Here is a 15411-nt window from a genome sequence, read left to right as displayed (position 1 = left end):
GTTAATTGTACGTTGTAGCAAGGAAGTAAACAGATGACAACACCGTTCTGCAAACCAGTCTGTTAAATGCTCATTCATACTTAACGTTATCCGACGAACACCTAACGTTACAAACACTAACGTTAAAATCTCAACAGCGAACTTGGCATTAGTGTAAATGATTCTTTGATTAGAGCTTTTGTGTATTGTTTATCTACAGGCATGCTAAACATGGTTCTGTGTGTGATTTGGATACTAGCAAAGCCAATGTTTAGTGTTCGTTTTGGGACAGATATTTGGCTATAATCGTTCTAAAAATACAAAAGTAACAGTGCCATTCAGTAGCGATCACTATAGATCCACTGTCTTTACTCTTGAGGACTGAACAGGTTGAACAGGAATATGCTCGATCATCTTCACTAAAATGTTCTGGGTCTGATTCGGGTTCATATGGTTTTATTGACGCCATTGTTTCTAATACTACCAAAGCACAGTCTACCGGTAAAGGTAAGGGGCGTGACGTTTCCGATAAACGTGCACTGCTGTTAGCGAATCACAACACACTGGGCCAGCTAACCAATCTGAGCCCACTGCGTATTTTTGAGGGACTGGCTTCATACAACCCGGAAAGCATCAGACCGTTTTACAAGGAGGGACAGAGCAGTGTAGAATAAAGGTCAAATATATGAAAAATAAAAATATATGGGGGGTTGGGGGGGGGGACCTCAACATACGCATTTTTTTGTCCTGTTTGCTTTTGTATTGTTTTACTACTTACACATTTATTTTAAGTATATATCATTATATTATTTACAATACTCAGCATGGTTTTTAGGGGGGGGGGGGGCAGCCCTCAGATTGGGGGGGTCCTGTCCCCCCCATCCCCTATGCCCCTGTCAAAGAGTATCCTGCACAACAAACATATACAATGAGATGAAATTACTTTACAATTTAGCATGCAAAAGCAATTTATCATAGAACCAACAATAATCATATACAGATGGAGTTTGGCTCATCCCACCTGAGAGGAGCAGAGAGGGTGAAGGGTCTGGAAAGTGACTTTGAAAAAGCAACTTTAGATCCACGACCCTCTTTGGCTGTCAATTGCTGAAATGTTCTATATTTTCCAGGCTGGATTTCTCTGGAAAGGCACATTTAAACCATAAACTCAACTTTAGCCTAATTCTAAAGATTTACTGCACAATAAGTTCATGTAACTTTTATATAGACATAAATTCAGATCATCACCCACTTTACTACTTTTACTGGCTTACTGTAACCTACCCATCATCATGTGATGATAAAAAAATATTCAGATATTCATCATTAGAGAGTATAACATGTTTATTCACATTCAAAATAATATAAAATAACCCTGTACAAAACCACAACATTCACACCATTAGAAAATTGCAGGTACAAAATATTAAAAGTACATTTTCCAAACTTAACCTAAGACCACTTAACCAATGAAATGAAATAAAATACAAAATGGACATTCATAACAGACATTCATTGGAAGAAAAAAAAGAGCAAAACCAAACAGTTTGGGTTTATCCTGTCTCTTCACACAGACTTAAGTTCATTAAAGCCAAATATATACACTGATCAATAATATACCATTATTTCACAAAAATCAATATAAAACAGAAACAGAGTTTTAAACCCACACTCAGAGTGATATAGATCAGTGGTTTGAGTTTTAACAGAGAGTAATGTGTGTACAGATATAGTTTATGTAGTTCCTGTAAAGTTTGAGTCTTTGAGCTTCACATTAAAAGTCAAACAAAACTCCATGTTTTCGTCCTGTTGAGTCAGTGATTTCACAGATTCTGGACAGTTGCTTTTGTCCTCATCATGTCTGCGGCCCAGACACACTGGAATCCACTGGGGTTGGTATTTTGATTTCCTTTTGAAAATAATTTTCATTGTGATGATGATGAGGATGATGATGAAACCGCCCGCAACAAAACTGATCACAGGATTAGATTTTCCTGTTGTTGATTCAGGATCATTTCCTTTTAATAATCTAGTCTCCTCTCCTGTTGTTGATGGTGTCTCTGTAAAAGTGCATTTACACAGTTTAAATGATCGTTTAACTCATAAATTCATCTTCAACCTATCAGTCAGATTCTCCACACAAACTTCACAAAACACTTCTGACTGAGAATCTGATCAAACTTTTGACACACACAGACCGAATAATAAACAAGCTGACAAGAGACTAAAGAGCAGTTTTCTGTGTACCACAAGTAACCAGAAGCTCAATAACTATAATAAAATATAATATATAATATAATATAATATAATTAATATAATATAATATAATATAATATAATATAATATAATATAATATAATATAATATAATTCTTACCAGGATCTTCTTTGAGAGGTTTAATGGGCTCTGTGAACAGAGGTTAAATCACTGTTAGTAGATTGAAAATAAAAGTACAGTTGTAAACATGTATTGAATTACAATCAGCAGTATTATATACAGTACCTGTTATGCTCACAGTGAATCCTGTTGTTTTTCTTCCACACGTTGTTTGCACAAAGAATCTGAATTGTCCTGTCGTTGCTGTAGTTGGAGTGAATCTGCATGTGAAGCTGTTTCTCTGTTCACAGGAGTCATGAGGAAACTCTTCTTTACAGAATTTTGTGTCAGTAAAGTTCTCAGAGTAATAATACTTTTTAATGCAGCTTTCAGAGCACTTCAGACTCAGAGAGATGTTGCAGGTGAGAGTTACTTCTTCTCCCACAGTTCCAGTCACATCCTCACAGATTACACTGAAATCTGAAAAATAACATGTATATCATATAATACAGCAACTGAACAATAATAAAGCTCTGTTATCATGAAACTTTGTTTTGAACACACCCTGACTTCATGTGTCTTTGTCTGTATCATTCATATAATAAACATAAAGTGACTCTTTCATCAGGGAACCTATTCTTAAAGAAAACCACAGCATTATGTGTTTTTTTTTCATTAGATTTTGAATAGGATTTAATCTCTACTAATGGGAGGATCACATATTTTATTATTTATAATGAATTATAGCTTATTTATTAAATATATATGCAGAGTCTCTGCAGTAACATCCTGACTGTTTCTTTAATCATGTGCATCAGAGAAACACAATATCCTGTCTGAACTGAAAACATGATTTTGTGCTTATATATGAACACATTATTTTACGTAAAAGAGTGTGTGTGTAAACACATAAATTAGTAGGACAAATGCAAACCTGACTGTAATGTGTTTACCTCTACTGTGTAAATCGTTCAAATAGTAAATCTGATTTTGAATCATTGGAAGGATAATACATCATAAACACACGGGTCTTCAAGTGTTTTTTGCTAGCTTCAGCCCAACGCAGTTATCATTTTCATACCCAGCGCCACGTTGATTAAATAGCAAATGCACTCGCGCCCATCTGTTCACCCATGGGCGTGCTGGTCTGAAAACCAGGTGTGTTCAGGTGCATTGTTGACGTGTTGCCATTTTGAGGAACTGAAAACAACTGTGCCCTTGACCAACAATAACATGTTCTGTCTTTCCGCTCGGAAATTCCGCCATGGTGCAAGCGCAACTGCTTTTAAAGGTCCCATGGCATGGGATTTTTCTATTATTTTATAGTGTTTCCTGAGGTGTACTTATATTGTTAGTATGATATTTACATCATAAAATGTCATAATTTAGAAATAAAAGGCATTTTTTCTATAATGCTGTTTGCCCTGTGGCTGAATGCCCTGCTTCAAGAGGCGTGTCTGCTGTGAGACTTCAGTAAAAACGCCCACTGTTGTGATTGGCTGACATCTTTGCATTTGATATTAGCGGAGGGGGCGTGGTTTAACGAGGTCTACCACGCACGAGCAGGCACGAGCTGCTGCCAGAGAGACGGACCTGAGTTCACTTCTTATCAGTTCTCTCAGCATATCTCAGTTCAGGGTGAACTGTTGTAGTTACAGCATATACTTCAGGTTATTAGTTTATTTCTAGTCGGAGGGGCTGTCACTCATGTCAGAAAGTTAGTAACTTTAGTAAATTATGGATCAGCGCTGACTCGAGACGCGAACCGTTTAGAACGATTCAGTCCGATTTGGTGAACTGGTTCGGTTCACTAAAAAGAACCGATTCAAAAGAATGATTCGTTTGCGAACCGGACATCACGGAGACGGAGCTATTGCTAACAAAGTTATTTATAGTAACTACTGAGTTATGAGAGCGCTGTCTGTCAGCGCGAGTTTATTGTGTTTGTATCTGAGAGTTCTGAATAAACACGAGTCCCAGTCACACCGAGTCCGTCTTCATCATTCTTCTACCAACTTTGTAACACATGCAATGTACCATTACAGCGAGATGAACGAGTTAGTAGGTATTGATTAAAGCATTATTTCTAGATATGTTCCAATCATATGAAAAGCGCCAGTGACGCGCATTGAGTACACAGCGCAAACAAAGACACAACAGCAGTAATCGAATGTAATCCAGTTTATTGTGGGGAAAGCTGGCTAGCCTAGCCGGATACCCTCACGCTTACCCCCCTTCTGCTTAATCTCACGCCGCGTTTGGTGCCTCCGCTGTGGGCCAGATGCAGTACTGGGGGTCGGGGATGTTGAAGGCCGAGCTTCGGCGTGCGTGAGGTTTATCTCTAAAGATGTTACTCTGCTGATATTGAGCAGAAACGACTGTATGCACATTTAAGAACAGATAGACTCGACGAGGACGTACAAAAACACTGACTCACAAGATAGAAAACACGAAAACACCGTTCTGTCGGGAGAGAGAGAAGCCGCAGTGTGTGCACGAATAATAAATAATTAGCTACACATAAGAAATCACTGATCACAGATCAGAAGGAACTGAAAAAAGACTTCTGTTTTCATTTGTACGTCCAAACACTGAGAAACTGCCAGCGTTCACTCGTTCACAAGCCGAGGACAATAATATAGTGTTTGCATGGGCGTGCCAGATTCTCTGGGCGGAGGAAAGGGAGGAAACCGTTCCTGCTTGGACGTCAAACCAGGAGACTTCAGGATTGGCTCGTCTGGCCTGTCATTTTCTCAAAGGCAGAGAGAGACAGCCAGAACTCGGTTTTACACCAATCAACATTTCTATCCACTTGGGGACATTATTCAGGCTAGGGGAACTCATATTAATGTTGAAATACCTCATAAAATGAAAATATTATGCCATGGGACCTTTAAAGAAAATGGGAGATGAGACTCTGAGTTTATTGCACATTACGCCCAAAACACACCCATGACTCATTAAGAGACTAGGGACAACCCTTTTGGACCATGTACCTGGCACACCGACTGTTTTTTTCCGTCTTTAAACTAGCAAAACGTGAATTCGGATACGCCCTAAGTGCACCTGAAATAGGGCCCTTGGACTGACCTGAATACACTTGCAAAATGTCTTTAAAGAGCCACTTGTGTTTTATATCTATTAATCAGATTTTACCTTTTTCTTCATTATCTTAGATTTAGTCCCTTCTCAAAACTCTCACACACTCTTTCTAGGGGAAAGTGTATTCTCTCACCATCATCAGTTTGACAGACAGCAGTAAAAGTCCAAACCAGAATCAACAGCGGCACTGCATTTACAGCATTCATGGCTCTGATTCTGCAATAGAAAAAAAAGAAGTGAAACTTAACCAACTTAGCGCATCTTTCACAGACAAGGTTTAAGCCTTGTTTTTGTTTTTCTACGGCATGTTTATAAAAGCTACTTCAGTGTCCTAGTTGAACTAAAGCCTAATCCTGTCTTAATCTAGGTCTAATAAGGAAATGCTATAGATGAAATAGTACTACACTCTAAAAAAAGGTTCTTCTGCTCATAATCATAGGGGAACCACTTTAAGTGCTGTATAGCACCAATCTTGGTGCTTCAGTGGTTCTTCAACGGTTCTTTGGGAAGACTGATGTGCTATATAGAACCGCTACCATATACAGAACATTTTATTAAAGGATGGCAATTAAAAGTTTTGTAAGTTAATTTCCCTTCATGCTTCAAGAAACACCAATATCTTCTAATGCATATTTAGATTACTTATGTTTGTTCTAATACAGAATATAATAATTGCACAGCAAAGAGAAAAAAATCAGCTAAAGCTTAAGAAAATGCTCAACTTCTTTTACTTTTTGCAAGATTTCAAAATTAATCATGCCTTAATTTGGAGGCGTTGAAGGGACTCATGAGTGCAAAATACAACCACAAAACCACAAGAATTAGAGAACACAATGAAACACACACTCATGATAATATTGCTGCTGAATAAGAGCTGAGACAGAATCAAAAAGTGATGGTTTAAAATTATTTCTATTGCATTGTCTTCACTGGCTGAACGCAAAAACAAATCATCTCCGCAACATTGATCAGACAAAATATCACAAACACACACAAAAACAGTTTTCTAGGATATTCCTAGACATGTTGAAATATCTGTAAAAAGTGTAAATCACATAACACAAGAACAGCATGCTTGTATTGAATATTTCCCTGTGTCTGGTTATGGATCAGTAAATATAAAGATTATTTTCCTGTTGAGAGAGTTATTGCTCACCTCAGGTCTGTGTGTCGTCAGCGTCTGAGTTCATTCCACTCTGACTCTCTACAGCTCACGAGAGCTAAGAAAGCTTTAAATACAGGCCAGACAGGTTAATGGACTGCATCACCTCTACTGTTCATGCACATTGATTCATGCTTCAAAACAAGAATGTAGATTGCCTAATATTTTCCATCATTACAAACAATACAAACCACAACTTGAGCGAGGTGCTTCCCAAGCTTAGGGCTTTAACTTTATTTTAAATGGCTTTAGAATCATTGCTTTGTAATACAGCAGTGAGTCTCGCCCATACTTTTTCCAACTCCGCTGGCCTCAAACCATTTGATGTCACGCAAATCAGCACAAGAATGAAATCTTGGCTGAGAGTCAGTGACACCAATAACGTGATTATGTTCAATAACCAGAGTAGCCTGGAATATCCCAGTAACTCGTGCAAACCTACAGTCCCGATTAGGCCTATATGCAATTTTCATTTGTTAAGAATTGTGTTTAATTTGTATTCACATACCCCAATATTCAGCACAAATGATGAATTCACATACAGTAGTTAAAGGGTTAGTTCACCCAAAAATGAAAATTCTGTCATTAATTACTCACCCTCATGTCGTTGGACACCCGTAAGACCTCCGTTCATATTCGGAACACAAATGAAGATATTTTAGTTGAAAGCTGATGGCTGAGAAAGGCTTCACACAGGCCTCCATTGGCATTCAGTACATTGACACTTCCAAGATCCATGAAAGGCACTTAAAACGTCGTTACAAAGTCTATCTCACCACAGTGGCTCTACAATAATCATATAATGTGACGACAATAGTTTTTGTGCGCAAAAAAAAATCAAAATAACACCTTTATCCAACTTGTTCTCGACTTCCGTGTGTGCCTCCACGACGCATGCGCGAGAATATGACGTGGCGCCGGTGTTCGGGAATCGATGAAATACACACTTAAGCCCCATTTTGAGCACTACGCCGAGACCTAAAGCACGATCAATGTAGAATCCAACAGCTTAGACACGCGCGTCTTCCTCTGCTCGTAAACAAATCGCTTCTGGGTCATATGTCCGAACGCCGGATCTGCGTCATATTCTCGCGCATGCGTCGTGGAGGCATACACGGAAGTCGAGAACAAGTTGGATAAAGGTGTTATTTTGATTTTTTTTTGCGCACAAAAACTATTGTCGTCGCATTGTATGATTATTGTAGAGCCACTGTGGTGAGATAGACTTTGTAACAACGTTTTAAGTGCCTTTCATGGATCTTGGAAGTGTCAATGTACTGAATGCCAATGGAGGCCTGTGTGAAGCCTTTCTCAGCCATCAGCTTTCAACTAAAATATCTTCATTTGTGTTCCGAATATGAACGGAGGTCTTACGGGTGTCCAACGACATGAGGGTGAGTAATTAATGACAGAATTTTCATTTTTGGGTGAACTAACCCTTTAATGTCCATGTTAACTTTAAATGCAAAACACATTTCTGTGGATATATTACATTTTTTTCTGTCGCCTAAAATGTCTTAATTTTGATGTTTTCAACCATCAATTTACTGCATTTTATACTACTGGGCTGATGAATGCTTGAATCTGATTGGTTGACGAACGTTCTAAAGTGTGCAATTGTTTTCAGGGAAATGCACAGCTAAAGTAGATCCAGGAGGGTTTTGACCGCATTACAGTTCCATATCACTCCGCCAAATGATTTCAGTTATTTCAAAGGTCTTTACAGCAAAATAACCAAAACCCACAGCGACACTGACCAAGCAATAAACAATAGGATAAAAACAACAAATTATATCCATGTTTTTTGCCACAAAATCATGTTTTATTATTTATTACGGACACACTCGCACAGAAACGTGTTGTCAATGCTGTTCTGACGATTTTATCAGTAAAATGTCAACAACTTAAAAGCTACGTGACATTTCTCACTAGTGAGGTAATAAAGGTGCTGTTCTTGGAGCAGATAAACTTACACTGTTGAGAGACGCAGACTCAGGTAAATCACATACACTTAATCAATGTGATGCCTTCTTTACCGCTGTTTACGAATCTGCACAAGTCATTTGTGCACATCACAACAAGCACATGCGCACTTTGGACAGAAAGCCTGTTTATTGTGATTAAAATCTGCGTACGCCACTTACATTGCCTAAATGTCATTATAATCACTTTAAACTTAGGCTAAAGCGTGAGATGTTATAGTCTGAGGCACATCAGTGTTGTGCTGAATTCTGACCCCCGCTAGATTAAAAGAAAGTCCATACGTAAGACTTAAACAGGGTTAGTTCATGATCTTTACCTCACTGTACCAGTATCAGCCGCTGAAAAAGAGTTTGGTCAAAGAGTATCCTACACAACAAACATATACAATGAGATGAAAATACTTTACAATTATGCATTTAGCAGACACTTTTATCCAAAGCGACTTACAATAGAGGAACAAAATACATGTATCATAGAACCAACAATAATCATATTCAGATGGAGTTTGGCTCATCCCACCTGAGAGGAGCAGAGAGGGTGAAGGGTCTGGAAAGTGACTTTGAGAAACCAATCGAGAAAGATCTATGATCCTCTTCGGCTGTCGACTGCTGAAATGTTCTACATGTTCCAGGCTGGATTTCTCTGGAAACTCTATGGTTGCCCTTTCATCTGATTGTTTCTCGTTTGTTGAATTTAAAATGACAGATTGAATTCAACACATGATTTTAAGTGATCTCACGTATAGCTCTGAATACTCGACACTTGACAGTTTATCAGCTGGAGGATCATTTAGTTTTTTTCTCAGAACAGTAAATATGTCACTCAAACAAAACAGTATATGACTGTATAGACAAGGTCACTGGTTCAATTAATGCATGAACTGACCAAATATAAACCTTGAATGTAAGGAGCTTTGGATAAAAACGTCTGCCAAATGCATCAATATAATTCTCATATTTCAGAAAACTAATCTCAAGGTTGATCGAAACTTATACTAAAATCATTAGGCTTTGGCTTATACTAAAACTAAAATCATTCTACCTGCAAATCTACGAATATCTAAAGATGTATGTTCATGTAACTTAAATAAATAAGGCATAAATTCAGATAATTTCCGTACGGCTGCCCTGGTTTACTGTAACTTACCCATCATCATGTGATGATAAAAAGGTTTCCAGACATGTTTATTCATGTAATTGTTCTTCTATTTTTAATAATAGTAAAAAAAAATAACCCTTTACAAAACCACACTGTTCACACCATTAGTAAATTGCAGGTACAAAATATTACAAGTAAAAAAATATTTCCACACTTAAGGTATAATACCATTTACCAAATACAAAATTGTCATTCATTACATAAATTCTGAAAGTCTGAACAGCAAAACCAAACAGTTTGGGTTTATCCTGTCTCTTCACACAGGCTGAAGTTCATTAAAGGCAAATATATACACTGATCAAAAGTTTGAGTCTTAAGTCAAACAAAACTCTCATGTTTTCATCCTGTTGAGTCAGTGATATTAGATCACATTTACTGGACAGTTGCTGTTGTCCTCGTCGTGTATTTCGTCCAGAAGCATCTTCTTTTGCATTCCACCAGGTTTGTTGTAGTTTCGTTTAGTTTTGTAAATGACTGTCATTATGATGATGATCATGATTATGAAACAAAAAATAACTGCAGTGATAGTGTTATTAGATCCAGAGCCGTCCTCTGATCCAGTATTGTCTCCTGTTCTTGATCCAGGACCCGCTCCTTTTTTAAGCTCTGGAAAGGTGCAATTAAACAGTTTAAATTATTGTTTAAATCATAAACTCAACTTATTTTGTGGAGTAACCTGGAGCTCAATAATCAATAACTATAATATAATTATACCTTTTTTGGGAAGAGCTTCAGTGTCACTTTCAGGTTTACTGGGCCCTGTGAACAGATTTTAAATCAGTGTTAGTAAATTGAATAAATTTGCAAACATTTATTGAATTATAATCAACAGTATTATCTACAGTACCTGTTTTCTCCACAGGTAATTCTATGTATTTCCATCCACACTGTGTTTGCACAAAGAATGTGAATTGTTCTGTCGTTGCTGTAGTTGGAGTGAATCTGCATGTGAAGCTGTTTCTCTGTACACAGGAGCCCTCAGGAAACTCTTGTCTACAGATTTCCGTGTCAGTAAAGTTCTCAGAGGAATAAAACATATACTTTTTAATGCAGCTTCCAGTGCACTCCTGACTCCGCAGACGAGAGTTACTTCTTCTCCCACAGTTCCAGTCACATCCTCACAGATTACACTGATGTGACCTGAAAAATAACATGTATATCATATAAAACAGCAACTGAACAATAATAAAGGTCTCAGTTTTTTAACAAAACTCTCAATTTTGTGTCTGTGTTCATGTCAGTTATTAATATACATAGTGACTATTTCATTAGAGAATAAATAAAACCACTACATTTTTTGTACATTCGATTTTCAATAAAATTTGATCTCTATGGGAAACTCACATATTTTATTATCTATTATGAATTGTAGCTTAAACACAATATAGTGATATACACACTATTTATTTTCAAAAATAATACATCAGTCTCTGCATCCAAACTCATTCTAACTGCTTCTTTAATCATGTGCATCAGAGAAACACAAGATCCTAGTCTTGACTGAAAATGTGATTTTGTGCTAATATATGAACACATTGTTTAATGTAAAATAGTGTATAAAAACATAAATCAACAGAAAAAATGCACTGCTCCCTAACTGTAATGAATTTACCTCTATTGTGTTGGTAACACTTACAATAAGGTTCATTAGTTAACATGAACTAATAATGAACTGCACTTTTAAAGCATTTATTTATCTTTGTTAATTTCAACATTTACTAATGCATTATTAAAATATTGTTAACATTAGTTAATGCACTGTGAACTAACATTAACAAAGATTAACTAATGCTGTTGTTCATGGTTAGTTCATGTTAACTAATGTTAACTAATACAACCCTATTGTAAATTGTAACCCAATAATCTATATACAAGGTCTATATGTATAGATTTATAATTAAATATATATGTAAATTTATTAATAAGATTTGACCATTTTTTTTAAATGATCTTATATTTAGTCCCTCCTCAACACTCTCACACACTCTTTCTAGGGGAAAGTTATTCTCTTACCATCAGCTTGACAGACAGCAGTAAAAGTCCAAACCAGAATCAACAGCGGCACTGCATTTACAGCATTCATGGCTCTGATTCTGCAATAGAACAAATTACAGAAATGTGCGTCAGAAGGGAAACATAAACAACTAGTACTAACAAGGAAGTGCTAGAGACTAAACAGTAGATAGAGACGATTTACTGAAAGCTCAGTAGAAATTTATCAGAATGCCTGCAATGAGTTTCGTTTGAGTTTCGAGTTTCAAACTTATATTTGTTCTAATACAGAATATGATAATTGCACAGCAAAAAAAATTTAAAATGACCTAAAACTTATTTTACTTTTTGCAAGATTTCAAAATTAATCATGCCTTAATTTGGAGGCGTTGACAGGACTCCTGATTGCAAAATACAACCACAAAACCACAAGATTTATTACTAGAGCACAAAGAGGACACAATGAAACACCCACTCATGATAATATTGCTACTGAATCTACAGGGCCGAGACAGTATTGATCTTGATGATTCAAAATTATTTCTATTGCATTGTCTTCACTGGCTGTATATTCATTGAATACAAGAACAGCATGCATGTACTGAAGATTTCCCTGTGTCTGGTTATGGATTATATTATAAAGGAGATTATTTTCTTGTTGAGAGAGAGTTATTGCTCACCTCAGGTCTGTGTGTCGTCAGCGTCTGAGTTCATTCCACTCTGACTCTCTACAACCTTAGAGAACTTTAAATACAGGCTGAACTTTCAGTTTCATTAAAATGCTATAAAACTTAACAATCATTAAAGAAATAGGTTTGTAATGGATTGCACCACCTCTATATGCAGTCAAAGTTTCAAAATATGACTGAAGGTTTTCTGATATTTTCCATTATTACAAACAATACAAACCACAATTGTTGTACCTTGAGCGAGGTGCTTCCCGTGCTTAGGAGACTTTCACTTTATTTAAAATGGCTTTAGGATCATTGCTCTGTAATATAGCAGTGAGTCTCGCCCATACTATTCTTTTTGTTCATCCCCGCTGGCCTCAAATGCTAAAGGTCATCACAAGAAGGCAAACAGAGTCAGTGACTATTGCATGCGCACCAATAATGTGATTATTTTCAATAACCAGAGTAGCCCAAGGAATATCACAGTAACTCGAGCAAACCTCTTCATTCCCGATTAGGCCTACATGCAATTTTCATTATTTGCTAAGAATTGTTTATTTTTATTGCAATTATTCACATACCCCAATACAAAATAAAAAAAAAATATACTGTTGTCTGAGGTCAACTTATTGCGTTCGCGTGGTTTTTACATTCAAAAACATCATAATGAATAAGTAATAGGCTATTTTCTGACCTGGTTTTGAGGCTCTCTCAAGACACACTCAGTTTTTATGGGCGTGCCACACTGAAGACTTGGAAGTAAACGCCCACGGCTAGGATTGGATAAGATTTGCATATTTAATGAGCTTCTTCTCCCTGTCAGTGACAGCGTGTGGCAAACGGCAACCGGAATGAATCGCCCAGCCCACAGCCAGGGCTCGCAAATCTCTTAATCAAACAAACATAATGATTAATCTCTCATCCCCCGGCGATTGATTGGAATAATATTTTTTTTTTATTAACGTTACTTGGCCGGCCCGATCGATGAATAAAACCGTGAACCGCACACACGCACGCGCCCTTCACATATCGAGTTGAGAGAGTGAACAACGCACATCAAGACAGTAATGAACAAAGTACACCACAAATAAAGCATTCTCCAGCCTTTGACAGCGTGCTAATGTATGATCTGTTAGACACGTACACATAATCCATAGATATAAAATGATCTGCAATACTATCACATATAAAAAAAAAAATTTACTCACATTAGTGTGTTGCTTCATTCGTTCATGTATTCTCATCCTGTCTGCAAATCCAGCCTCTTGTTTACAAATGAATCCGTGGTTAAATGAACATACGTGCAATGTCTTACCCACGTGAGCTGGATAATCATTAAAAATAAAGTTCATCCATGCATTCGTAATAATGCTTAAAAATCTGAATCCGAAAAGCTTATGTGGTATGTTTACTGCTTAGAAATTCGATGCTGTTTAGCTCTATACACAGAGAAATAGGGTGTCAAAATTGTACCTTTAGGGGTACAACAGATTGTCGCTGGGGCAGTACCCTTAAAAGGACACATTTGTACCTGTTTTACTCCTAAAAGGTGCATATTAGTACCTTAGAGTACACATACGTACCTTAAGGTCCTACTATGAACCTTTTTGTGGTAAAAAAGGTACAAATGTGTCCTTTTAAGGGTACTGCCCCAGCGACAAGCTGTTGTACCCCTAAAGGTACAATTTTGACACCCTATTTCTCTATATATGCTGCTCTTAGCTGTCATGTCAGTGGCACGAGTAACTGGACGGGGCTACAGAATCAGGCATTGTTCTTCTTCTGTTGAGGCGGTGCTTCACTACACTCTCACGTCATAGCTGGGCACATTCTGAGATCGAGCGTTTGCTGGGCCTGGTGTCAATAAAAGCTTTTCTTTGTTTTCAGTTCTGAAACTTACAGGATATTCTTATGTTACCATGACCTTTTATATATCAAAAGCTCAAGGGAAAGTTAATTTTTCAATTCATGACCCTTTTAAGTGTGAATATGCCTGTTTATTGCAATTAAAATCTGCATATGCCACATATATATTACTGTGATATGAAAATGGGCAAGCGAAAGGATTGTGATGGCTAGACGACTGGGTCAGAGCATCTCCAAAACGGCAGCTCTTGTGGGGTGTTCCCGGTCTGCAGTGGTCAGTCTCTATCAAAAGTGCTCCAAGGAAGGAACAGTGGAGAACCGGCCACAGGGTCATGGGCGGACAAGGCTCATTGATGAACGTGGGGAGCGAAGGCTGGCCCGTGTGGTCCGATCAAACAGACGAGCTACTGGAGCTCAAATTGCTCAAGAAGTTAATGCTGGTTCTGATAGAAAGGTGTCAGAATACACAGAGCATCACAGTTTGTTGAGTATGGGACTGCATAGCCGCTGACCAGTCAGAGTGCCCATGCTGACCTCTGTCCACCGCTGAAAGCACCAACACTGGCACGTGAGCATCAGAACTGGACCACGGAGCAATAGAAGAAGGTGACCTGGTCTGATGAATCTTTTAAATCATGTGGATGGCCGGGTACGTGTGCATCAGTTACCTGGGGAACACATGGCACCAGGTGCACTATGGGAAGAAGGCAAGCCGGCGGAGGCAGTGTGATGTTTTGGGCAATGTTCTGCTGGGAAACCTTGGGTCCTGCCATCTATGTGGATGTTACTTTGACACGTACCACCTACTTAAGCATTGTTGCAGACCATGTACACCCTTTCATGAAAACAGTATTCCTTGGTGGCTGTGGCTCTTTAAGCAGATAATGCAGCCTGCCACAAAGCAAAAAGGGATCAGGAATGGTTTGAGGAGCACAACGTGTTTAAATTGTTGACTTGGTCTCCAAATTCCCCAAAGATTATCTGAGATATTTTTGTGAAGATTAGACACATTTTCTAAGAGCTGAATCACTTCCACAAACAAAAAGTCATACAAAAGTAGTGACTTTTCACCTGTCGCATAAGAAAACCTATCTGTCATTGCAAAATCTGTCCCTCATTAAAGGTAAACAGGTTTTTAATAGATTGCATCACCTCATCATGCAGTCGTTAAACCATGTGTCAA

At 37.8% G+C, this 15411-nt stretch overlaps 1 protein-coding gene and 1 long non-coding RNA gene across 2 annotated transcripts; both read right to left on the bottom strand.

Annotated features, from left to right (window-relative positions):
- Nucleotides 1-723: 723 nt before the first annotated feature.
- On the bottom strand, nt 724-6604 carry LOC307144083 (uncharacterized protein). The gene is made up of 5 exons (XM_079846070.1): nt 6553-6604; nt 5530-5612; nt 2481-2774; nt 2355-2384; nt 724-2039 (listed from the first exon to the last, which is right to left on the bottom strand). Exons 2-5 carry the CDS (start codon nt 5600-5602, stop codon nt 1714-1716), a joined length of 723 nt encoding a protein of 240 aa, XP_079702196.1. The 5' UTR covers nt 5603-5612; nt 6553-6604; the 3' UTR covers nt 724-1713.
- A 1760-nt stretch (nt 6605-8364) lies between these two features.
- LOC307143895 lies at nt 8365-12413 on the bottom strand. The gene is made up of 5 exons (XR_013818638.1): nt 12372-12413; nt 11713-11792; nt 10547-10839; nt 10414-10458; nt 8365-10305 (listed from the first exon to the last, which is right to left on the bottom strand). It is a non-coding gene; the product is annotated as an uncharacterized lncRNA (long non-coding RNA).
- Between the last annotated feature and the right edge of the window lie 2998 nt (nt 12414-15411).

This window comes from Gobio gobio (genome assembly GCF_949357685.1).
Source record: "Gobio gobio genome assembly, chromosome: 20".
Lineage (NCBI taxonomy): Eukaryota > Metazoa > Chordata > Actinopteri > Cypriniformes > Gobionidae > Gobio > Gobio gobio.
Note: the sequence above shows the minus strand (reverse complement) of the source record. Positions and strands in the feature narration are given on the sequence as shown.